Source organism: Gallus gallus, chromosome 17 (genome assembly GCF_016699485.2).
Source record: "Gallus gallus isolate bGalGal1 chromosome 17, bGalGal1.mat.broiler.GRCg7b, whole genome shotgun sequence".
NCBI classification, from domain to species: Eukaryota; Metazoa; Chordata; class Aves; order Galliformes; family Phasianidae; genus Gallus; species Gallus gallus.
In genome coordinates, this window is record NC_052548.1 from 7,403,317 (window position 1) to 7,428,736 (window position 25,420).

The 25,420-nt window shown below is 55.7% G+C and overlaps 1 protein-coding gene across 15 annotated transcripts in view; it reads right to left on the reverse strand.

The window, feature by feature from the left end:
- Positions 1 to 25,420, reverse strand: part of RGL4 (ral guanine nucleotide dissociation stimulator like 4) — a 39,729-nt gene that overhangs the window by 8,136 nt on the left and 6,173 nt on the right. For 4 of the 15 annotated variants that reach the window (XM_040649389.2, XM_040649385.2, XM_040649388.2 and 1 more), the window contains exon 1: positions 22,099 to 22,714. The exons of 2 other annotated variants lie outside the window; for them this stretch is intronic. In XM_040649389.2, the coding sequence (XP_040505323.1) occupies positions 22,099 to 22,221 (123 nt within the window). In that variant the 5' untranslated portion in view covers positions 22,222 to 22,714. Of the gene's footprint in view, positions 1 to 7,124; positions 7,197 to 9,047; positions 10,037 to 11,368; positions 12,568 to 17,673; positions 22,715 to 25,420 lie in introns of those variants that run through there. 9 more of the 15 variants (XM_015279775.4, XM_040649379.2, XM_015279770.4 and 6 more) reach the window with 4 other exon arrangements.

The window sequence follows — 25,420 nt, forward strand, 5'->3', positions numbered from 1 at the left end:
GTACACAGGGCCATTGCCAGACCCAACCATGAGGCTCATGCTTCTGTTCTGGGGATACAGAAACCACCTCAGATTCAGTTTGGCCCTCTCTCACCACACACTGCTGAGTCAGCACCTCTCCTAAGAAGATTTCTGCAGCTCCCTCTGCACACTGCAGGGATTTCCCCCCTCCCCTCAGCCCCCACACCATTTGGGCATCGCATGCAGCAAAACCCACTGCCCAGCAGATGGGGAGAACTCCTGGAAGCAGTAAGAGGGTTACAGGGGGAGGCAACCATGCACTGGGTGCAGCACGCCGCCAACCCAAGACCAATGACAGCCTGCAGCTTTCCCAAGACCAAAGACAGTCTGCAGAGCATGAAAACCCCCCGAGGAATGGCAGCTGCTCAGAGGTTGCCGAGGATTAAGGCTGCCAGCAGGTGCCCCATCCCATGCTGCTCGCAGTGGTGGTCTCAATGCTTCATAGAATCACAGCACTTGGAAAAGATGGCGAAGATCATCTAGTCCAACCACCACCACCATGCCCACTCAGCCACGTCCCTCCCATGAAGCCAGACCATGGCTGAAGCTGAGCAGTGCAATTCAGCACGCACCAGGAACACCCCAACATCCTCCTCCCAATCCTCTCCCCGTGGATGTGAGGACATCTGCTCAGGAGATGCTGAGCAGAAAGCTCCAAACAAAACCTAAGCGGAGGTTTGACCGGGCCATTGGAAAGCCTGGACACAAAGAACCAAGAAAAAGCAGATGCTCGTCGAGGTGCAGTTAAATTAGTTAAGAAATCAAATCATGTGAGAGGATGAAATGTCCTGAGATCAATGCATGAATCACTGGCAGCTGCTGTGCAACTACAGTGGAAACTATTGCCACAACTGCGAGGGCTTCCACTCTTGTATTTCACGTCACGTGCAGAAAGCGCACCCAATTTCGATGTGCGTAGAGGACAATTTCGTTTCCTTCCTACATTCAAGACTGTCAGATTCATTCATTTTTTGTTTGCTGACTCGTGCGATATCCCCCACAGTTCCCCCTTTGCAAACCACACGCACAGCACGCGGCTCCCAGCGCTCTCCAGTTTGGCTCATGCCAAGAGCCGGGCGAGCTGCTGCACCGCTACGTCCTAAAATTTGGTTATTTATATTCTGCGTGAGCTTCCTCTTTCCTCCAAGATGCTGATTGTGCATTCTGCACGTGTTCGTTAAGAACCAACGAAGCAAAAAGCAGCAGCAGGGCCCGGGCTGTGCAGCACACCTCAGCACCCGCACCAAGCGCGCACCTCTGCTTCGTGGGATGCAGCCTCCGGGCACCAAAGCAAACCCTCACTCCATCAGCAGCTCCACCTAAAGCACACAGTTGAGATGTGGGTGAACAGCCCCTTCCACGTCTGCCGATGGTTGTGATAGCTGTGCCTTCCACCACACTCACATAGCAGGGGCTCAGAGCAGTGTAAAATGAGATCCAAAGCACAGAAGAATGGGAACGCAGCAAAAACTTGGCCACCACGTCTGCAGCTCAGCAGTCCTGAACCTCCAGCCATTCCAATGGAGGCAACACAAGAAAACCCCACCCTTGTTTAACCTGGGGGTGGGGGGAAATCGGGCACGCAGTTCTGCACAGAACAGGACACTTTTGCAAAAGCCATAAGCGAACGCTGTGGGAGTTCAGCCCCTGAAATACGAACTGGCGGCCGCACCAGATGGCCCGCCTGCTTTTCCAGCTCCTCGGAGCAGCGTTTCGCCCTGGGCTGTGTGAGCAACGCTGAGCTCTGGCCCTCGGTTCAAAGCCGTGCTGACTACAGCGGGGAGGAATTCCTGCTCCGTGCAATAAACTCTTCCGCTCTCAAGTGCGTGTTCTGGTACACAGCGCGGCGCCGAGCCCACATCTGCACACGGGGGTTTAATAACGAGCAATAGGATTCAGGCAAAGTTCGAGAGCCTGGAGGAAGGGCTGCGGTGCAAGGAACCAGGCGTGGAGCAGCAGGAGCCTGCCTGCATCAGCCCTATGGGGGGAAACGCCAAACCCAAACGGCAAAGAAAATGCTGGCTAGGAAACCATGTTTTGGAGAGCCTCGGAGATGAGTCACGGAGGTGGTTTTGGTAAGACAGGAGCGCAGCGCAGGATTAAGTGTGGGCATGACAACGTTCCTGCACATCGCACACCATTATCCCACAATTACCAGGTCTTAAGAGCTCTGCTCCCACGTGGCCCTGGGTTAGCGTGCTGGCTTCCAAAGACACAAAATAATGAACTGTTAGTGGAAAAAGGTATTAATTTCAGCACACGTGGAAGAGACAAAACTGCTTAAAGCGCTTTAACTGATGCTCCCTGAGCAACAGCTGGTTGAAAGCTCAGGATGGCTGCCTTGCTCGGCTCCCTTTCAGCTCTGCAACACAGAACTTGAGTTCTGTAGGTGGGCACAGTGCAGCACAGACTGTCCGTGGCACATCCACGACCCAACAGGGAATTGCATGAGCTGGAGTTTCCCATTGAAGCTCTGCGTTTGCACAGGTTCAAAAGCCAGATGAAAGCCAAAAAGATACTGGGGGTTGGCCTTAGGAGCCTCCAGTCCCTTCTCGTAATAACGCCTTTCACCAGCAATGGGAAATTGGCTCTTTCAGACAGAAAAGAAACCAAGGACATACCCTCGTGGTTTCCAGCAGCTCTGAGTTAACTTTCATTTCACCCCCAGGAGCAGATCCTGACCCCACGCCACGCACAGCAGTAACTTTGGGGCCTCTTACGTAAACCAAAACGGACGGTGTTATGTAAAGGAAACTGGAAACAAAAAGCTGCCCCCATCTAGTGAAAGGAAAACAACTTCAGTTCCGTGAACCACAGAGAAAGACCGCAAAAGCAGAAGTACCCCCCATCCTGCCCACACAAAATGAGTGCATGTGGCACAACACCCTTCCTCATGGGGACTTCCAGTGCAAAACCCCGGCAGATGTTGTCCCCATTGGGTTGGGATCATCCCGTCAGCCATTTCCTCTCCCTGGCCACGCTCAGGAAGCCCACAGAGCTGGAGGGTGATGCCGTGATTTGGAGAAAGGTGCCTGCTGCTGCAGTGCCCACAGCTCCCAACACCATCACTGCGCTATGCTGGGCACCAAGGCTCTCCAGCAGACCTTGGCAGGTCCATCTCACGCTGTGTCCTTTCCCCTCGTGCCGTGCTGCACTGCCCCGGTGCAGCTCAAATCCCAGCCCCACACAGTGCTGCAGCACCGGGGTGATCGGCGGACAGACGGACGCGTTTTCTTCTTTGACTTTTTGACGTTCTCCGCCTTCCTTCCTGCCCGCTCCGAGCCACTTCAGACCAGGAACGGTTCCAACATAAAATAACAACAAAGGGGGAAACAGGAAAAGAACAGAAAAAAGGCCAGAAGCGAAGCTTCAGCCAGCTGTGAAAAGGGGCTGTTTTTGCCAGGACACCCGGACAGCAGCGACAGCTGGGGGGCTGTTCTCACCCATCAGCTGCTTGGCTCTGCAGCCCAGGCTCCCTGACATGCTCAGCTCCAGGAGTTGAAGCAGGAGAAGCTGCAATGGGGAGCAGCTGGGGCTGCACATCCCAAAGCAGCTGGGTGGGCAGAGGGAGGGCATCCCCAGCCACCCCAATTAGCCTATCAGGAGGGTTTGACCCCACTTCCATTGGGGTCTGCCTGAGGTAGGTAGCAGGTCACGTGGAATAGAATCACAGAATCATTAAGGTTGGAAAAGACCACTAAGATCAGCGAGTCCAACCCCAACCCATCCCCACCACGTCAACCAAGTGCCACATCTAATCCCACTTGCAGTGCTGGTGTCCATAACCCAGCGTGGCTGCAGAGAATGCTCAAAGGCAGCTGCCTCCGCCTGCCTGGTTTAGGAAGAAGAGAAAGGAGGATCTGGTACAAAGGCATCTTGTGACTCGCACGCAGTGAGTCAGTGGCTGGAGAGAGGATTAGGAGCTCAGCGCTCAAGTCCAGAAACGAGACAGAGCAGATATGCAGGATTCCTCCTCCGTTTGCATTTCTTTTGCTTTCAAAGAAAACTGCGAGCCATCCCACACGTCGGAACTTCGCACTTTTTATGGTCTGGAAATCAAGAGTCAAAAGCTGGGTAAAAATGCTGCGTGCCCATTTCATCCCCAGCAACCTCGAGGGGATCGGCCATGGGGACAACAGCTCCATCTGCCACCCGCGGTGACTGCGTAACCCCACGCTTCCTCCACAGGGACGTGCCGAAGCAAACTGACTGCAGCAGGTTTTGCTTCCTCTCTACGTCCACGGAAAAAGCATCCAGCCGACGCAGCACTTCCAGCTCTTGCTCCACTTTGCTTTGCTGTGCGTTCCTGAGCGCTCCGGCGTGCGCTCCTGCAGCATCCCAGCTCAGCACCAACACCCACACTGCGTCGGGGCTGCTTCCGAGGGACGCAGCTGGGGCTGTGCTGGGAGAGCGATGGCTGTGAAGGCGCCAGGAGCCCGCGGGGTAATTGCTGGAAGTGAAACCTGCACTGTGCGACTGGTGGATAAAATATTAATGCGTAGCACTGTGTAAGGGTAAGCACAGCTCGAGCGGCTCACAGCAAGCCGGGAACAAAGGTCTGTGCTTCACTAAGAGGGAACGGAGAAACCTGGAAGGAACTCGCAGAAACAAGGTCAAAAAGTGAGATGCTTTTTTTTCTTTGTCTAAGTCCCACGCGGTGTGAGAGCCCCGCAATGCCGTGTTTGAATGCAAAGAGAAACAGGCGTGTGCACCACGTAGGCCCAAGCCTATAGGATTTCATACCACCCTGCTGATCCCGATGCTGAAAGGCGCCCCTCTTTGCACCACCTGCATCCCAAAGGCGTTAGCAAACGGTCGGCACGCAGAGCCCACTGACCTCACTTGGGATGTGCCCCACTACATTTTGAGTTATGTTGTCCCATGTGTTTCTGATTACAGGACCAGCACAGGGCACAGATCTCTTAGTGGTCTTAATTCCAGCACAATGCCCGTTTCTGGCCTATATCAACGCTTACAAACCAGTGGGTTCACCTATCCCAAAAGTCTTTGCATTCCCAGAGACACAAAGCCACAAACACTTATCCTCCTGCTCTCAGTTTGCAGCCTGTGTGCCCATCTAGACAGCCAGAAATGTGATTTTAAGCAACATCAGCTGCTCCAAAGCCAGGTTCTGCTGCCAAATCTGCCCTCAGCCCCACCACGTGGGTGACCCACATGGAGGCAGCGCACACCTGGGGGGGATGGCTGGGGTTTGCCATTCCCAAGCAGGCCGGATAACCCCCACGTAGCTGTGCACCAACTCAGTGGCTGCGGCTTGCAAAAAGAAATACAGAGCTCTGCAGTTCCATCATTTCTAAGGCGTGCAGATCGGGATGGACAATCTGGAGGCTGTCCAAGAACCACAGCCCTGTCTAGAGATTGAAACGTGGGCACAGCCAATGAGCCCAGATCACCCCATGCCCAAAATCCCAGAGGAGGAGGAGGAGGAGGAGGAGGAGGACGATGCCACGGGGCTCCCAGTGTCCCCCCCACCCTGCCAAGGGCACAACATTGGGCGCTCTCCCAACCCAACTCAATGCTACCACTGTGCGTGCGTGTCCACGGCGGGCTGACCCAGTAAACAGCTGAAGCAGAGAAAATGCACGAACAATCCAGGGCAGGGAGGCAGGGCGAGGGGCTGCCGGCAAAAGGCATAAAAGCAGTGCTTTGTTTGCTGGCCGTGCCCCCCACTCCCACCCGGCAGTGTGACGTCGCAGCCTCCATTTGCTGCGCAGCCGCGGGCTGACCCCGACTGCTCCCAGCCTCCCTCCGACCCATGGATGCCCAGCCATGGTTCCCCTGTGCTCAGGGGGGGAGCTGAGCAGGGGACGTTTTCACTTTGCACCTTTACCCTTTGCACATTTCCCCTCCTGCACCTTTTCCTTTTGCACCTTTTCCTTCTGCGTGGTTCCCTGCGGCAGCTTTGCTGCTTTAGTAGGAAGATGGAAGGGGGAAGAGCAACGCTTTCGCCTTGTAATCAAGGAACTCTCAGCTTCAGAGCGTGACTTAACTAAGTGTCAATGAGCAGGAGGTGCTACATAAGCAGGTACAGAGGCAGGAGTCAACACGCCGGCACCTGGGGGGCCTGCAGTCAGGATGCAAAGTCAACTACACGGTCTGATTTCCACAGCTGAAGCCACTGAGGGTTTAATTTTAATTGGCACCTTTGGAGAGAAAACAACTGGGGAAAAAAAAAAAAAACACCAACAAAAACGGAGCTGTTGTCAAGTGCCTGAACATGCACTCTGCAGCCCTGCCCTGAGAAATGGGTGTGTGCATCTCAGGGGAAGAAGGGGGTGCCCAGGGTAGGTGAACCCCTTCAGCCCTAATTCTCCTCCCGCAGTTCCCAGCAGATCCTCAGCCCCATTCCTACAGCTGCCCCTGCTGTCTGAGCTGCCCCTGCTGTCAGAGTTCCCCACAATCTGGAGGCGGAGAGCAGGCAGCTTCACGCAGCCCTCCCCTTCAAAGTGAAAATACAGATCTGATGTGGGACGGTAGGGGTACACCAACTCCTTCCATACAAAGCTCCTTCCATGGCCTGGGCAAAGAGGGGTCAACCCCTAAACACTCCCACCCCTTTAGAGCCAAGCTTTGCAGGAGAATGAGCAGGATGGGGAGAGAGGGGGTGCGTGGGACACCCCCCAGGGAACAGCCCGAGCAGTGAGCACTTGGTTGCAACACAGCAGCAATGGCGATGCTCTGAGTCACAGCGGAGCTGCAGGAGCACGGGCTGTCCCAGTGCCAGCTCCCACTGCTGCAGCTGGGATGGGATGTAGCAACCTGTGCCATCCAGAGCATCACAGCATCACCCCTGGGTCCCCCATAACACAGCCACACACGTCCCCCAGCAGCCCCGACGCACACAGCCACCCACAGAGGTTTTTATACAACATCTTTCACCAAAACCCCGTATTTTTTTTTGGCCCATACTGAAAGGGGAGGTTTGGGATCCAAACGGACCACGCGTAGCATCCCCAGCGCTGCCCGCAGATAAGCGCTGCCCATGGCAGCCCCATGCTGTGCTCTGCTCTGCCCAGCATGGCTTCCTGAGCTGAGCTCTGACTCCAAAACAGCCCCAACCAAACCCACATCGCTTCACAAACCAAAACATCGACTTCAGAGGTGAGGCGGGCACCGGTTCTCGGCTTTCGGGTCACCATGGAGACAACGACGGCTGCAAAGAGCAGGGAAATGCCTCGTGGTTTCGCTCCCTACATGAAAAGCAGCTCTGGTAAGACGGGTAGCAAGCCCTTTAAAGCCAGGTCTGCACACAGGCACTCAGCTCAGCTGCTCATTATTAGAGTGTGGTTAGCAGAAAGGAAAGCCACGCTAAAAATAATGCCTCAGCATTCCAGATTCCGATGACTTTCCTCCCCAGTCTGCGCCATGCGTGAGCCAAAACAACTCCTCTCCTCCACCACCAGCCCTGGGAACACCTCAGCCACCTCCATCCCACCTCTGCCATCCCAGCACAGGGCCCATCCGCATCCCAGTGGCGTAATAGGAGCAAACTTGCTACTGACCATAAGACGTACCAAGTGCTCTGTGGTTATCTGATAACAGAAGTGCTGTGCTGCGTGAATCTGTACCAACGAACGCAGCTATCAGCTGTAAGGGATTGTTTGCATAACGCCATAAGCGCCAAACAAACCAAACCCCATTAGAGGGTGCAGTGATTTTGGGTGTTGCAGTCACTGCTTCATCATAGTATTGCTAAGGTTGGAAAGGACCACTACGATCACGTAGTCCAGGCATCAACCCATCACCACCATGCCCATTATTGCCTCAAAGGAGAGCGGCATTGACCCCAACCCCTCATGCCAACCCCAACCCCACCCTGCCCCATCCACACCCCTGTCCCTCTCTTCCCTCCCGGAGCCCATCCCCAGGGAGCAGCACATTGCTCCCAGGGCTCCAGGCTTCCCTCTCCCAACAGCTCACGAGCAAAGTCCAAACACAACAGTACTGCAGAGCATTGGGGCTGCTGTGCTAAGTGGGTCAGTCCCTGTGCTGGGACGGGAGTGAGACAAACACCAACACTTCCAGGAGCCCTATTTGAGACAGGACAAGGATGCTGCCATTGGTCTGACTCAGCACTGCACAGGAACAGCACAGGATAAACAAATCGGTGTATGAACCCCGCTGCAGCCAGCTCAGAGTCCAAATCCCTCTCCTTGGAAATGGCATTCCCTCCCCCTCTTTGCTGGGTCCGTGGGAGATAGAGAAATATTTGAGAACTGAAACAGCCCGGCTGCAAGTATGCATTCAAATAAAAGGAACACGACTTGAAAAATTGCCACTCAGGCAGCTCTGGAGATAACAGCACTGGAGAAAAGCACAAGCAGGGGATGCCCAGCCCTTACATGTGGTCTGGAGTGACCTAAATAAGCTCTGTGCTCCTTCAATTACATGTCCCTGGGGGGACGTGATGGCTGCAAATTAGAGGCAGAAGGGTGATGGAGCCCATCCTATGGCCACACCAACTCACTCTGGCCCAAACTGTGGGGTGTTTGCAGCCAGCCCCCCAGCATTGAAGGAGGAGGGCCAGACAAGCAGTACAACCCCACAGCTCTGCAGTCATTTTGCTCTTTTCCTACAGAATCTGAGCTCATTCCACACCCAAATCTGAGCACAAGGAAGCCTAGGAATCCCCTAAGCTCACATTTAGTTGCCCTGCCTGGGAACCCCTCGCCCATAGCCAGCAAACAAATGGCCATAGCAGAGCCAAAGTAGGATCACGGGGCCCTGGAGCAGCACAAGTGGAGCCTGTGGGGCCAGGAGGGCTGAACAAGATTTCAGTTTCCAGGGCTGCTAATCTGGGATTACAAACGTGCTAAAACCTCAGTGAGATCCCAGTCCCGGAGGGTTTCCTGCCCTATGGAAACAGGGCACGCAATGCAATCCTTATCCAAACACATGGCGAAGTTCTCTCCAGCTTCTCTTAACGATATCAAACAATCATCAGAAACCCCTCCCACCTCCTCGCTCCCTTCCTGCACTCACATCTCAGCCAGCTCCCGACTCACCCAACCCTTCTGGCCGGGAGCCACAAGCAGGTCCCTCTCCAGAAGCACCGACAGATGATGTCCATCCTGCAGATTGCACAGGGCATATCGGGTGGTGCCTCGGGGAGGAGAACAGGCTGCGAGAAAGGGATCCTCTTCCATTGGAAGTGGTGAGAAAATGGCTTTTAAGAGAGATCTTTGCCCCTCCTTCCCAGCTGTAAAGCACCAGCACTGACCTCCAAGGCATCTGGGCTGAGCAGTTTGAGTTTTTGAGGATGTGTTTAGCAACTGAGAAATCTCCTAATTGTTCAGAAAACAAACAGAGACAAAATAGCAACAATGCAAGGGTTTTCAATAGGCATCAGCCCTCACTGCTCGCAGGGAGGTTGGGCAGTGCCAGCCCCAGTCTGGTCCATCCATCTGCAGCTGTGTGTGCAGCATGGAGCAGGAGGACCCCCAAACTCACAGCACTGATTTGGGCTGGACTGGAAGCAGGAAGGTTCAAGCAAAAGGCATGTAAAGCAGCACTGGAGATCATTGGTTTAAACCTGCCATTCCCCATGGATAAAACCAGTTCAAGAGCACTTGGACCTCCGAGCAATACAGCAGGGGGAGGATTTGAATAATCCACCTTCTCCTCCCCAGATCCATCTTGCAGAGTAACCTCACCCGAGGCTTATAAGCCAGGCTGCTGCCAGCACAGTTGCCACAACAACTCTTTATTTTTTGTCCCCTTTCAGCGTGCCTTTCTTCAACTGCGTGCTGCAATGGCAGTGAGCAAATCCTGCTGCACGTGGCTCAGGGAGCGCTGCATCCCATTCTAGGATGTGCTTTTTGGGGCTGCTCTGCCTTCAGACAGCCACATCATGGCCCAGAGCAGACATCTCCAGGACAGGGCCAGTGGGCATGGCGGGGAGGGCTTCGTGGTTGGACTTGATGATCTTCGAGGTCTTTTCCAACCTCAGTGATTCTATGATCTGGGCACAGCCCCAGAGGCCAACCCAGCGCCAGTTGGGGCCAAGCAATGCTGCTCTCAGCCTCATAACTTTGTTTTGCAGCTCCAGGGCTGCCTTCTGTGGGGTGCATGGGGTGGCTGCCCCCAAGGGGAGAAGCACAGGAGCCCCTGCTCTGCCCCCTCCCCGCTCCTCCCGCATCCCTGCCAACAGCTCGGCCCCGTGCAGCCTCCCGGAGCGCAGCGGGCCGCAGGGGCTGGACTTCCTGCCAGACATAACATGAACCAGATGATGTGCTGCGAACAATGTCAGCACGCCCACCCCCAGGAGAGAGAAGCAGGGGGAGAGGGGAGGGGGGAGAGCAAGCTGGGGGGGGGGGGGGGGGGGGGGGTTTCATGAGCTGACAAATCCCTGCTGCCAGGCCAGAGGTGAAGCGATAGGGCTGGAGCCAGCACTGATCCCTTCCCGTACAGCCTGACCAGGAATTTCCACCGTGGGTTATGGGGTAGGGACGGAATCGCCGTGCTGAAGCGGCGCCGGATATCTGCACGGAGCTCAGCGGTTCTGCGGGGCGCACCCTATTCCCCCCCACCCCCCTCACCAGCATCCAGAGCCACGAAGCACATCTGCAGCTGGCTCTGCAGCCAGCCCAGCCCCTGACCTCGCCGACGTTAACCCCTGTGCCTCCAGCCTGCACGGCTCCGTGCTGCTGGGAATGCCCAAACCTCCCTCCCAGCACCGCTTGCTCCGAATCAATGACATTCCTGGCACGCAGAAGACGATCACCCATTCCGAAGAAAAAAAGCCAGAGCTCTGACTCACGTTATTTTGGGTGCCTCAGCCTCCACCTCCATACAACAAAGTGCTCGGGCTGAGCTCCAGGCGCCCAGCAATGAGCCGCCCGGAGTCGAACCCAAAGCAACACCAACATTTTGCATCCTCCAGCAAAGCCCTCCCGATGCACATAACCTTCCCAGAGGACGCTTCTGTGGTTTGGACAAACCTGAAGTCCTTAAGGGCAGATCAGAGCAGTTCCCTGCCTGCAGCAGCTGAGATATTAACAAGATTTTTAATAAGACGCTAAAAAAAAAAATCTTTCTTTCAGGTCCGTCCCCTTCCCCTGTTGTTCAGAGGAAGGGCAGCCCTTTGCAGAGCCTGGTCTGGCAGTCTGCCCACCGCTCAGAGCAAAAACACCAAGCAGGGCCACTCGCTTATTGAATAAATGAAACGAAACAACGCCGCGTTGTCCCACAGCTGTCCCCACACTTAACTCCGGGAGCTGCCAGAGGGCGAGCACCGCGATCCTCCTGCACCGGGCCGAGCCCCACTCCAACTCATCACAGCACGACCCCCACCCCCCCCACCCGTATCCCCCACCCCCATCCTCACCTCCAGCGGCGGCAGGTCGGGGTCGAGCTGGGTGAAGCTGTGCAGCACTACGGGGCTGCTCTCCCCGGCCACCTCCAGCCTCACGCCGCCCCACAGGCTCCGCGCCCGCCGGCAGCCCTCGAACATGTCGGGGGCGGGCGGGGCGGCATGGTGCCGGCGGCTCACCATGGGCACCGCCACCGCATCCCCGGGCCGGCCCGGGGGGACCGGGATCCCGGGATAACCGGGGACCCGCACCGCCACCGCCACCGGGATGGGAGGGCGGCTGCCGGAGGGAGCAGCGGCGGAGCAGCCCGACGGCACGGAGGGGCCGGGCTCAGAAAGCGGCGCTTGGATTTCCTCCCCCGCAGCCTCCGCCCGCCCCGGGGGTTGGCCCGGCCCGGCTCGGCTCGGCCCCCGAGGGGAAGGCGCGGGCGGAGGGGGCTGAGCTTCAGCCGGGAGCTGCGGGGGAGTGCGGGATGGGGCAGCGCGGAGCAGAGCGAAAGGGGATGGAGGTGGGCGGCAATGGGAGAAGCCGTGCAGGGTGGGACGCCGGCCCTGGAGGAGGGTCTCGGCATCTCCAAGTGTTCGTACAGCTCCTAACATCCAGCTCTGGGGTTCAGAGCGCACCGCCTCGAACCCACCGCTAAGTATTAACCCAGTGCTACAGCCAGGCTGCTTCCCATCCCACGAGCTCAGCCCCCACGGTGCCATCTGTGCTCAAAGCACCGCCCAGCCCCAGCAGATTTATGGGGTGCTGCAGTCACGGGTCCCTGGGCCCCTTCCCCGTGCTGGCCCCAAAGTTAGAGCCCCATGGAACCCTGGACCCCTTCCCGTGGTGGCCCCGATGCACAGGCACGGGGGGACAGTGGGGTGCAGAGCAGCGGTGTGTGGCCCTGCAAGGATGCACGGGAAGAGGAACTGCTCTGGGAGGCAGCAGGGCTGCCAATCCCACTCTAAAGGATCTCTGAGCTCTCAGGCTGACACCAAAACAACGCAACGTAACTGTTTTCAGAAACACAGAGAAACAGGCAGAGCCTTTCCACACTCACTGCCCACACTGAGCTCAGCATCCTCTCACCCTTCCCTGCCCCTTCTCCTTCCCTGCCGATAAACGCATGGCAGCTGCTGCTGACACCACCAAAACCCAGACGCTTACGCCTCAGCTCTCTGCACAGCTGAAATAACAACAGCCTCCCAGCCGTGCAGCCCCGCGGCTTTATTTCCAATGAGAGCATGAATATAGGGGCTGCACATGCAGCTCTGCCCAGGGCACCTCCTGCACGGGCAGGAAAGGATTAACAAAGCTGAAATACTCCTCAACTTGAAAACGTAGCAGGCAGGAGGATGAGGGAGGACAATGCGAGCTATTGTCCTGCTTATCTGGAGCTGCAGAGGGTCAACGGGACCTCCAGGGTTACACTATGGGAAAGGGAACGGAGCCCTGCACAGGGGCTGCACGCAGCCCCACACCTTTGGGATGCTCTATGCAGGTGATGCCAATCCTGACCCTGCGTGCTGTGCAGCATCGTGTGATGCAGCGAGATGTGCTCTGCAGTGCAACGGGTCACGTGCAGAGCTGAGCTCGGTGCATGCAGAGATCAGGCTCCTCCAGAGCAATCAGTGCTGCCCTCAGGGCTGTGGGGTCGTGGGGAGAGAAGCCAGGGTTCAGCCCTTGGGGCAGCGACATCGCGGCCCTACAGCTGGGATGGCTCAGCACCGGCTGCACAGAACAGATAGGTTCTGTTTTCGGAACAGGTTTGCAGCTGCAAACCCCCGCAGAACCCCCCAGCTTTGCCTGACCTCTGTGGAAAGCTATGGAGCTGTTTGATGGGTGGCATTCACCCATCCCTTGGTTGAGCACTAAAGATAATTTCAGGAGAGAAACACTTCTGATAATGGATAATAAATAATACAGCGCAGGAAGGCAATGGTGAGGGTTTAAAAATAGCCAGGCAGTTTCCTTTCCCCTCTCCTGGGAACCTTCTGGGCCTGAAAAGCAAAACACTCCAAGCGGGGTCAGGAGCCCCAGTTCAGGATGTTTGCTCAGCACTGCCAACCCCACACACTCAGACATCGGGGCGGGCGCTCCGGAACTCCATGAGACCCAAAGCAAAGACATACTCAGGGCTTCTGCTTTGTCTCTGAAGGGCGACCATCAGACAACACCCTCAGCTTCCTCCCTTACAGCTTGTGAAGGTCTTAAAACTTTGTGCAAGTTCTCATCTTTGAGGTCCCTTCCAACCCAAGCCATTCTGTGATTCTAGGGTTGTCTTACAGGCACGTGACTCCAGGATTGGGGATTTAAGGAAAGCATCCACCCCTCGGTAAAATAGTAATAATAATACAACTAATCATTTCATATTTGGCAAACTCAGCAAAAGCTTTTCACAGCACGCCGAGCACTTCATGTTGATGTCAGCTGTCAGCAGCAGCAGCAAAGACAGACACAGGGCCGGGTGCTGCGGGAAACCCCTCATTTGGTTCCTTCCCATCACTCCGCAGTGAGCATTTGGCTGAATAAACACAAACTGGTGCCCCTTCACATCGCAGATCTGCCCTCATCTGCCACAGCCTGCAGCCCGCAGGCTTCTCCGCATGGCAAATGATGCGGAACAGGCAACAAATGGGCACTTGTGCCAATACTGAGCCAGTGCCCTGGCTGAGCTCAGCGCCTCTGGGGCAGCACTGCAGGTTCAGACCCTACGTTTGTCTCAGCTCCAGGGCTCAGTGCGTGCCCTGAGTTTTCTCCCAGCACCTATGAGTTCATCCCACGGCCCACGAGCACCCCCAGTTCCATTCAGCCCTCCCCCAAGCTGCTTTTCCAAGGCCCAGTCTTAGCTGGAAGGTGATGATGGTCATGGTGATGATGATCATTACTAGCATTTCTCATGAAACGAAGAACTAGCACCACTTCCTCATCTATCCCAGGGAAAAACCCTCTGACCTTGTGCAAGAAGGGAACCTGACGTCACCGCCGCACTCAGCACACCCTAACGCTGGTGTGAAGTTACAGCACTGCTCCCAAAACCCAGGAACCAACAGATCCCAGCCAGCTTCCTAATGACCGTCAGTGCCTAATGAAGGAGGCACACCAACTCCCTGGGCATTAGGAGTTAACCTCTCCACCCCACACTGCTGCGCTTCATCACCTGCAGCCCCGCGCACAGCTGGGCACAGCATCTCCTGCAGAGCCCCAGTGCTCAGCCTTACAGCGTAATTATGCCACAAGTCTGGAAGGCAAAGCAGCTTGCAGGAACATTTCCACATCATCCTACTCCTCACCTTTGACAGCTGGACTAAATGATCTTAGAGGTCTCTTCCAACCTTTGTAATTCCATGGTTCACACCAATCCACTTTGCCGCGGTATTGGAGCACCTTCTGTACAGGGTGATAACTTCAACCTCTTGGTTTTCAGACCTGCAGACCTCTGAGTATGGAGCAGAATGCTGCCAGCAAGGGGAATCAAGGCACTTTCTAAGGAATGTTCACTGAACTTCTGGCTCCAAGGTCAGCTGAAGCCTGACATGCTGCAGACACCGATGCGTATTTCTTGCACCGTGTGTCTTTGAAGGCAGCGTTTCTCTCATTGCTGCCTTTCTGCTAGAGCTTTTTGGTCAGCTCATATAACAAACACCACCTCAGGTGCTCATAACCAAAAGGAAAACAGGAAAACCCTTTCTCTGTGTTGCTTAGCAATCAGCACACAGCCAGCTCGGGGCTCCTGGCTGCACTGAGTTGTAGCTTCCACCTTTGCTTGGCTGATAGGAGCGAAAGGACAAAGCACTGGTAGGAAAGAGGAGAGCTGTGAAGCCACAGAAACAGGCAGGGAAAGTTATGGATGGGTGTAACCCCTGAAAAGAGGATAAATTCCTCTCTGAAATCAAAACATAATAGAAAAATAGGGTGACATCATCTGATGCCATTACATATACAGAAATAGAGCTCTGTCCATCGCTGACGTTGGGCGCAGCACCAACAAAGCGCTGCTTCCCAAAGGGAGTGGAATCCATAGAGGAAAATGGATGGGATGGGAGCTTGGCCTCTCAGACCCACACTCAAGGGCAGGGAGTACATTTTTCCAGTGATGGTAAACAGCCAAAACGACGCGTTCAGCTGAACTGTGTAAAAGGAGCCTCTCAGAAACACAAGGATCTGGCACCGGATCAATAGAGAACTCCCCATGGGTAAGAAAGAAACGTTGCTCATCTCCAGTGTGTTCTCCAGCCCTGCTCTCACCCCTCCTCCGGCCCATTTGGTGCAGTTAGCTCAGAACAGGAGTGAGGTGGTGTAGATTGAAATGCCAGATCCTGGTAACGCAGCACTAAGGTGTACAACACACACAGTGTTAATGCTACGAGTACACGACCGAGGGTACTCAGAGAGATCCAGTTAAACAGGAACAAAGCCCTTCAGTGGCAGCTATGGAAAGGGATGCTCCAACAATGGTTCTGCATCAGGGAAAGCATACAGGAGAAGCTGGTATGGCATGAGCACAGGGAGGCAGAGCTCTAATGAGAGGACAGCATCTGACAGAGAGAGCCCAGGGAAAGTTCCTCTCTGTCCAGGTTGGGATGTGGAGAGCAGATATGGACACAGTCTGTCAGTGCTGACCATGCGAGCAGCAGGAGAGGAGCCTGGAAGCGCTGAAAGGGAAACCTTGCAGCCCAGACCCCGGTATTGCCCCTATGACACATACACGGCCAAATGGCTTAAAAGTCAATTAGGAACTGCAAAAGTCTGTTGGCCATCGCGGGTATTGGTGAACCCTCACAACAAAGGATGCTTTAGCATAAAAATTTTCCTCTCGGTAATGACCACTTTAAAGGCTTCCGCCCCGCATTGTTTCAGCAGGGGAAGTCGTCCCGGTGTGCCTCCCACATTTCCGTGGGGGTTTCATGGCCACACGACCCCACTGGGCCGGCTGCACCCCTTGGAGGGCACTGCTCCTCCTGCCCACCTCGTGCCAAAGAGTTCCGGCTTCCATTCAGACAACAGTGCCAGCTTCCGAGCCTAAAATTGCACAATCTGAGAGGGAAAATGTTTTTGCAGCTGAAGCCTTTGTAAGCAGTGCCTCCCACGTGGACCTGCTGGTGTTGAACAGCACACGACCTCATGCTGCAGAGGCTCAGAGGAATCCACAGGATTCCCTTCCTCCTCTCGGCCATCTCATATTCACACAGGTTTAATTATCTGCAAGCCCCCCACCAAATCTGCATGACGTGGGTTCAGAAGTCACGTGGGGAAAGGACACAGACACAGACAGACACCACCGGGGAGAAGGGCCAGAGAATGCAACCCAGGTGTTTGCAGGAGGGCCAGGAAGCAGAGGGCGAGCACTGCCAGCTGCCTCCTATGTGCTGGGTCTGCCTTCAGCGCCGTTCCTGCAGCATCCAGGAGCTTTTCCTACCTCTGATCATGGCTCACGCTGATCAACCCCCTCCTGCACAGCCACCATCCATTTTTGTCACCTCAGCAGCTCACACCATTACCTATCGATGGTTAATTATCCCATTGCTATTTGCAATGCACCGCTGAGGAGCTGTGTCAGTGTTTCCATGACACGCAATGTGGCAGCATGCAGGTGCAACACCAGCCCGGCATGCACTGAGTCACCTTCTTGCAAAAGCCAAAGCCCTGCAGAGCTCTGCTTCCCCTCCCAGTCTCGGTGGACACTCAGTGCCACTTGCAAAGCTCTCTACTGGTGTAGCTTGGAAATGGAGGCTGGTTGGAGGTCTTTGGAGGGGCTTTGCTGCTGCAGTGCAGCCAGCGGGATCACCAGGGCAGTGCCTTGGGCTGACTCCAAAAGAACCAAGGATAGAGGGCAGGGTGGGGTGCAGGCTTTGTGCAGTGGGAAAAGCTGGAGCTGTGCCCTGCAGCCCGTCCGTCTCCTGCCTCGTGCTTCCCCCATCCCTCTGCCAAACGGGAAGGGAAATCCGGGATTTTCTGCTGCTTTTCAGTAGGGATTAGTCTCCATTTCCTGGCTCCAGCAGCTCAGGGGCTGCCTTAGTGTGACTCCCACAGACAGGGACTTTCCATCCCGCCGACCCCATCCCAGTGCCCCACTGGTGCCCCAGCTGTGCAGGTCCAACAGCCCCCAGGCTGGCTGGGAAAGGCCATTTCCCCTCCATCCTCCCTATCTGCAGCTCTTAACTTGCGCTTCATTTCAAGGATGGGAAGCAGAAGTGCAGGGGGAAGGTTGCCATGACAAAAGGAAAAGCCCAAACTCTGACAGCAATGCACAGAGAAGCCCAAAGGGAGAAGAAAAAGGTGAACAGAAGGAGGGGTATTTTTTAGGGTTATTTTTTAAGAGTAAGGTTCTTACCATGGAGGCACAGGGGAAGAGGAGCACTGGGGATGCTGTTCTTGGCCACCATCGGCACCGAGGGAACACCTGAAGGTTTCAGCCGTGCGCCGTAGCTCCCCTCTCAGTCAGCCTGCGTGACCCACACATGTGGCCTCAGCAGTTAAAAACACCAAATATCACAAGTTCTGCCCAAACGGAGCCACCAGCACATTACAGCACGGTCATATGATGGAGCGAGAGCTGCTCCTCCGCCAGGCGGGACGGAGCCAACCCTCACTGCACAAATACCAAAATCACGCAATGAAATCACTCCGGGTTAGCATCAGAGCCAACCCTGGCTGCATCCAGCTGTGCTCGGTGATGGGCTGCAGCACTCTGCTGTCCTGCGAGCACACTGCACTGAGACCAAAGGGGCTGTCTGCATTGCATGGAGGCCTGGACTCCAAGCTGGGCAGCTCCCCAGCACTATTTGCAGCCCAAGTGGTGAAATTCAGCCCTAATTTGCACTCTCGCTGTGATGATGTGGGGACATTTCAGAGCATGACGAGAGCAGAGTGTATGTCAGCAGGAAACGAGGGCACCGGGGAAGCCACATCTGAAGGCAGGGCAGGGTCCGACTCCAGGCAATTAATTGTGCATCTGCTCTGCAGAGACACGTCTGCAGTGTGAAAGCTGCAAGGAGAAGGGCCTGACACTGCCCTCGGCCGTCAGACAGAGCTGGTGCTGAGCAGCAGGGAGGAAGAAGAGCAAAGAAGCAGGGAAACTCTCGAGCACGTCACCCCGAACACCACATCACGTCCTCTGTGCGAGTTAGCGAGCGGTGCTGCCAAAGGCAACAGTGATGGGTTACCCTCTGCCCCATCCCTTTAATGGGGGAATGTTGCTACTGAATAGATGGGCACAGCCTTGCTGGGAGAATTCCCAGAATCCCTGGGATTTTACAGTGCTCTCCTGGATCTCTGCCCTCGCAGATGAGAATTCAGCATCTGGGTGACTTCTTGCACAGTTTCCAGCTCTCCTCAAAGAAGCCAAGTGATGATTCACTCCAGTAGAAAGTTTGGCCAAGAGTGGGGATGGAGGGATTTGTTGTTTTTGACTGTAATTGTGGCCAGGAAACAGTCCCAGCGCTTGCTTTCAGCTCCTCCCACTCGATAACATCTACCATACACAGGCAGTGGAAAAGAAACAGCCTTTGATATAAACACGACAAAGCCTTTGATTCATTGTGGGGCTGTTTGCAGCGGCGGCTCTGCCCCATGACCTGTACGAGCACCAGGTCCCCATCCCGCTGGGTGGAAGCCCCTTGCATGGGGGACAGTGCTGAGGGGATGGGTGCTGGGTGCCTTAGCAGGGCTCGGCCATCAGCAAGGGTTCCCCAGTGGGATGGGGCGCACCCATGCCATGTGTCTCCAAGCTCATTCCATTGCCCAAAGGCTCCCATGGGATGCCAGGGGCACTCAGCCTTCCAAGCCTGGGGAGGAAGGCTCAATTCCTGCCCCTTCACAGCCATATCTGTCAGCCTGAAGCCCCAGAGCAGCTTCAATGCCCAATTAGTGCTGGGAAGATCTCTCCATTCCCATCGGCTCCAGCCAGGATTCACTGATTGCCATTTCCGCAGCACTCCACGGTGTAACCGGTGCTGCAGAGCAGTGCGTTTCCGAGTAATGAAGCTGGAAATTAGTAACTCATTACCTCTGATCTGAAAGATTTTCTTCTGCGTGCATTGCACCCAAGGTAACAGCTAAAACACGTACAGCCTGAATGGGATCTCTGAAAGAGGCAGGGAAGGAGCGGTGTCACAGCAAACCTGGCTGTGAACCATTCATTCCATCTCCAGCTCCCCTGGGCCTGGCTCTAAGGTCAAATGAAGCTTTCATCTCCCCCTGTATGCCAGTACATTGGGAAAAAAAATAATATTAGAATAAATTAGCATGTGAAATGTAATTTGACTAATTAGCCCAGTGGAGTGGAAAATGTTTGCGAACCGCTTTGAAGTCAAAGCGACTGCGCTCACTGATGAGAGGGGATGTGGGGGCATCAGGGTGGGCTGGGGGGCACGGAGAGGGCAGCAGAGGGGTGACCTCACCCCATGGTTCCCACAGCCAGGAGGGTTCCTAGGACACGCAGCCCCAGAGGGACACCCCCTGGGGATGAGATGGTCCCACACTGGCATTGTCCCATCACTCACAAGAGCAGATGTTGCCGATGAAGTTGACCAACCAACTTGCCCTCCAGCTCCATCACGTTACAGAACTGCCCGAGCTGCCACAAAAAGCCGTTACGTCTCTTACAACAGCCTGCCCATTGATTTCCCCATTTCCCAGATATAGAAACTGTTACTCTTTTATTAGCAAAGCTTTGGAAATCCCTACCCATAATAGCAAGAGAAGCATCGAGGGAAATGTTGCAACTGCTTTGGCTGGGTTATGAAAGGGAAAGACTGACGGCCCCATGGAAAGCCGTCAGGGAAGGTGGGAATGAGAGCTTGGGGGTGGCTGGGGCGATGCTCCCCGTACAGCTGCCAGCACCCAAATGTGGGCATGGGCAGCACGCACCGCTACATCCCTTCCCATCATGGGCTGCAAAGTGCAGACTCACCAGGGGACATTTACCGGGTGCACTGAAGAGTGGCAGGGCACAGTGCATCCTTTCCCATCAGGTAGACCCACGGTGTCTGCTCTCATTCCTGCAGACCTACCTAGGTTTTCCCAGTCGAGGCAGCTCTGGGCTGGGGCCAGCCCTGCGGCGCAGGCAGTGTTCGGCTGCTTGCTGCCTGCTGGAATCAATGCCTGGACCCTGCTCAGTTATTAGAGCTTCACTGGGGTGTGTACATCCAAAATCCCTGTGCAATGCATACCTAAACTTCTCCCAAATTCTGCACCAGCACAGTGAGGCATTGGCTCTGAGGGTGCAGCCACCTCACCCCCACTTGCTGGCAAAGGCAGGAAGCATCCCTCACATGGGTTTCCCTCTTACAAATACACAGGCAGAGCCCCACTGTAAGTGAAAATATGGAGAATGTGCTCTCCATGGTTAGAGCTTTCACCAGAATATGCTCACCCTTTCCATGCTGCACGATGGAGCAAATGCCCAATGGGGGCTGAAGGCAGGGATGCCCCACCACACCGCTGAGCAAGGAACAGTGAAAAACCCAGGCAAGCCAGAAGAGCCCTCCAACAGTGCCCAACCCCCTCGATTATTATTACTTATTATTATTCTGCAATAAAACCATGGATATGATGAGCAAGGGGAAGTCATTCCAAGCATGGAGGGCATACCCTCCTCCATCCTGACCGCTGCCCAGGTGGGCTCCACTCTCCAGGTCTGCTTTCCACCAATTCCTGTGTAGCCCACAGCACAGGGAAACCCAGCCCCAGGCGCCGCTATGGCGCGGTGCAAGCTGCTGACAAACCCAGCTAAATGAGAATAAAGCTTCCACCCAAGAGGTCAGCAGCTCCCTCCCCTCCTCAGCATTGCTCACTGCCTCCCCTCCTCCTTCCCACGGTTCCACGCCCCGCTGGCTCTGCAGTGGCCGACACAGGTATCCTCATTAGCACAGCAGCGCTGTAGGTGCTGGAAAAGCCCGAGGCTGTTTCTAAATATAGGAGCCCCATCCCTGCTGGGATGGAGGGGCTGGGGCTGCACACCCCTGCAAGGTGCTCACAGGGAGCCCTCCCTCCTCCCAGCGCTCCTCTCCGTGTCATCGCATCCCTGTGAGCACACAGATAATGGAGAAGAGAGAAGGTAGCATTCTCCACCATGCACTAATTGCTCACCAGCAAGAAACCGCCGATTAGAGGCCCCTGTGGGGAGGACACACACCGAAGAGCACAGTAAGAGCACGGGCTTCCCCTGCTCGCCAGCTTTGCCTCAATGCTACCAGCACCTGGAGCACACCCCAAACACTCGCACAGCTGGGGAACTGCCCACTAACCCCCCTGCGAGCTCTGGAAAGCATTTGACCCTATCTGGGGTTCTCCATCAGTTTTAGCACGGTGGCCTTTCTCCCCGCAGTCAGATTCCCGGTGTATTTCCGCGACAGGCAGAGTTAAGGTGACAACAGGCGGATCCAAGCATAGGGGTTTATCTGCCTGGGTGCTGCAGCCCTGCTGCTTTGCTGCGGGTCAGCGCCACGGGCAGGGCAGCCAGTAAAGCAAAGCCGTTCCCAGTCCGGACATCTGCAGCCAACCCACCCTTCTGCACCACCACCACGCAGGGAGGCTTCGCCTGCCTCCCAGACCCCTCCTTCCATGATGCATTTTGCAAGAGCATTGCACAGCCTGCCTCGAGACACGGCGCTTCGGGAAGGAACGGCTGCACCCGGAGGCGGTGCCACCTTCAACTTTGCCACGAGTTCATCACCCCCGGGCAACCCCGAGGTGGGCTCACGGCTCCTGGCTGCCCCCCGCACACCCACCCGGCCCCGGCCTCGCCTTCACTCACGTCGTCGTCCTGCACGCTCAGAGGGATGTCCAACATGCACATCTGCACCGGCTGCACCAGCGCCTTCTGCACGTTGAACAAAGGTTTCGCCTCCATCTTCCCCGGCACGGAGGGGCTGCTCATTCTTCTCTCTCCGCCGCCGCCCCTCTTCCAGCAGCAGCTCCAACCCGGGCGGGGAGGCACAGCAAAGACCTTTCCCTGCTCGCTTTTCTCAGCGCATCTTGCCAACAGCTGCCGCCGCTCCGAGAGCTCTTATTTCCTTCTCTGCAAATCAAAGGGCTGCGAGGAGCTGCGCCGGGAGACGGTGTGTGCGGGTGTGTGTGCGGCGGGCGATGCTCCCGTGCTGGCGGAGCAGCCCTGTGCCAGCATGCCGCGGCACGCCGCTTCTCACCGCTCCTTTCTTTCTCTCTTCCTTCCTTCCTTTCTTCCGGGGCGAGCTGGGTGCTGCCTCGGTGTGATGCTCCCAGCCTCATCTACATGCACAACACCCCCGGACCCCCGCGCATTGTCTCCGTGGCACAACAGGTCGTGCCGGCTGTTGATTTCTGATTGCGATCAGATTGTGTCTTGCGGCAGCTACAGCCTTTCCCGCTGGCTGTTGTGGCAGCGAACAGGCAGAGCTGGAAGGATGAGAGGGTGTGAGACAGGGAGCATGCCTGAGCCCGGCTGGAGCCTCCCCTTTTCTTTCCCTCTCCTCTTCCATCCCTGCTGCCCATTGTCGGATCAGCGCCGTCCTACACTCCAAGGACCACAGCCAGGCTTAAATAATTCACACCCAGAGAGCGCTCGAGAACCTGATGGCACCGGCAATGCAGGGTGGCACTCAATTAAGGCAGCGAGCAGTGGTGATTTTTGTTTAGAGGTCAATTCTGTGTGAGAAGCCTTGCCCGGGTGAGCACAGCATGGGCTGCCCGTTCCACTCCTCGCAGCTCCAAAACTGAGTTTTCCTGAAAGAGAGCGGCACAAACCGGGGTGGTTCTGCAACAGAGAGATACTGCAGGATTTGCACCAACGGTGTCAGTGGGTCGAGATGGAGCGAGATGTGAGTCCCAGGGATGTGGCATCCCAGTGCCTTGCTGCAGGGCAGCAGTGCCCAGCACAGAGGCCGTGCAAAACTCCAGGAATAAGCCAATGAAAACTCCCACTGTCCTCAAGCAAACCAGATTTTCCATCCTTACTGTAGCCCTTCTTGCTGGGCCCTGCAGTGATGATGCAGGGTGGGAGATGCTTGCGGTAGGTGGCCCAGAGGAGCCTAGCACTGCACAGAGGCTCTGGGACAGGCTCGTGTCCATTGCACATGGATAGGGCGCTGCCTCCAGGGCCTTCCCCCGGCTGGCAGCACCTGGGAACTGCCCCTCTCATGCCAGTGAGGCAGTGCCACAACCCAGGAAACATTCTGGCACAGTCACTGTGTCCCAGTGACTCAAAGTGATACGTGCTCCCATGGGAGACTGCCCCATGCCTCATGCTGCCATCACTGGCTGTGCAATTTGAACCCAGCATGGGCAACACCCACAGCTGTGGTTCCAGGAAGGTGATTCAAACCTGCACCGAGCCCATGTGAAGGAGCTTTAGGACTCCCATCTCCCACTGGTGCTTGGGTCCATGGGATGCTCCCAGGTCCTGTGGTAGCACCAAGAGAGGGACGACAGTGGTGGCTGTCCCACAGCATGTGCTTCTGGCATGTCCAGGGTCTACTCTACTGTGCTGATCCCCAAAGACCAGCAACCCCCTATGCCTCATCCCTTACACCCCTGCCAGGCAGCTCTAACGACGCCAGAGGGATCACCCTTCCAGCAAAGCCACAGACCCCACAGGGAGACCATGAAGGAAAGCCAAACACCAAGCACAGCGTGCTGGGGGAGCGCCAGGCAGAGCAGCACACGGGGTTGGATGTGGGAATGGCTGCTTCTGAAACCAGCTCAAACCCACAGCACTGGGACTGGGTGATGGGAAGCGAGCGCAGCTGCACACACAAAAATGCAGAACGAGGGCACTCATGGTGGCCCCAGAAATGGCATAAAATGTCTCCTGTCCTCACCCAGGGCACTGAGGGACATTGTGTTCCTAAAGCAGAAGCCCATGAGGTGCTTTGGGGCAACTCGCCACTCAGCAGAAGCAGAACACAGAGATTCCCCCAGCACATCAGCAGCCCCAACAGGGCGATCCCACACAGACATCAGAACAGCAGCACCGAACCACTCCACCTCCAGGTTGGCTGGCACGGGTGGAAGCTGTGATCCCACACCTTCCAGCAGCAGCAGCAGATCCACAGCACCGGACCCACGCACTGCTGGAGCCCACGGAGCGGGGCAGCCCTGCAAGATGTGCAGGAGAAACCCCCCCAGCACCATCTCAGCCCACAGCCCTTGAGCAGAGTGGGAAATGCCTGCACAGACCCCAGTGCTTCCCCATTTTGCTTCTCACGGGGATTTTATTGCTTCCTTCAGATTCAGCAGAGAAAACCCACATCGGGACCGCACTGCTTCACAGCAGTAACTCTGCCTTAGCCAGAACAGAGCAACTACAGGGCAAATAAATGGAGCTGCCTCTGCTCCCCACAAGCACATCATGTGGGGCCCTTCACAACAGAGTACAGTTAAGGTTCTGCATAGGTGGATGAAGGTGGAGGATTTTGGCACCCAGCACAGCTGCCACGGCACAAACATTCTGAATGCTCCAAAATGCAATGCCCACCCCTTGGTCACAATGACACCAAGCAACAAAGGGCCACCCGAGGAAAGCCAGCCCCAATGCTTGGTGGATTCAAGCATCAAAGGCTTCCATAAAACTAAAGAATTCCTACAGATAACAATGGCGAGTTTGTTTTTCCAAGGAAATTTCAACCCCAAGTATTGTCCACGAGCCCAAACATCACTGCATCCTGCGCATGGAGGAGAATGCTCTGCTTCAGAGAAATGATGCAAACCCGACTGGTTTATTTTCACAGCGCCAGGCTGATAGAAAGGCAAAGAGGAAATAAAGCAGCGTGACGAGTGGAAGGCAAATGGAAAATCCCAGCAGCTCTCCCCCCTCTGAAGCTTATCAGTGAAAGAGGAAATCTGCTTCTGAAAGCACAGAAATCCCAACATGGCAGCATCCCTCCGGAGAAATGTGGTGGCATTTACAGGGAGCCATGGGCACAGATGGGGGCTGGGCACGGGCTGGGACACGTGGATGCAGCCCTGTGGGTTTTCCAGGGCTGGGACACTGATTGCTCAGTGCACACCTAAGGCAGCTCAGTGTCTAGCTCATGGTGCTTCTGTACGTCCCATTTGAAATCTGTCTTGTTCCAGATGAATTAAGAGAATAAACTCAGCTC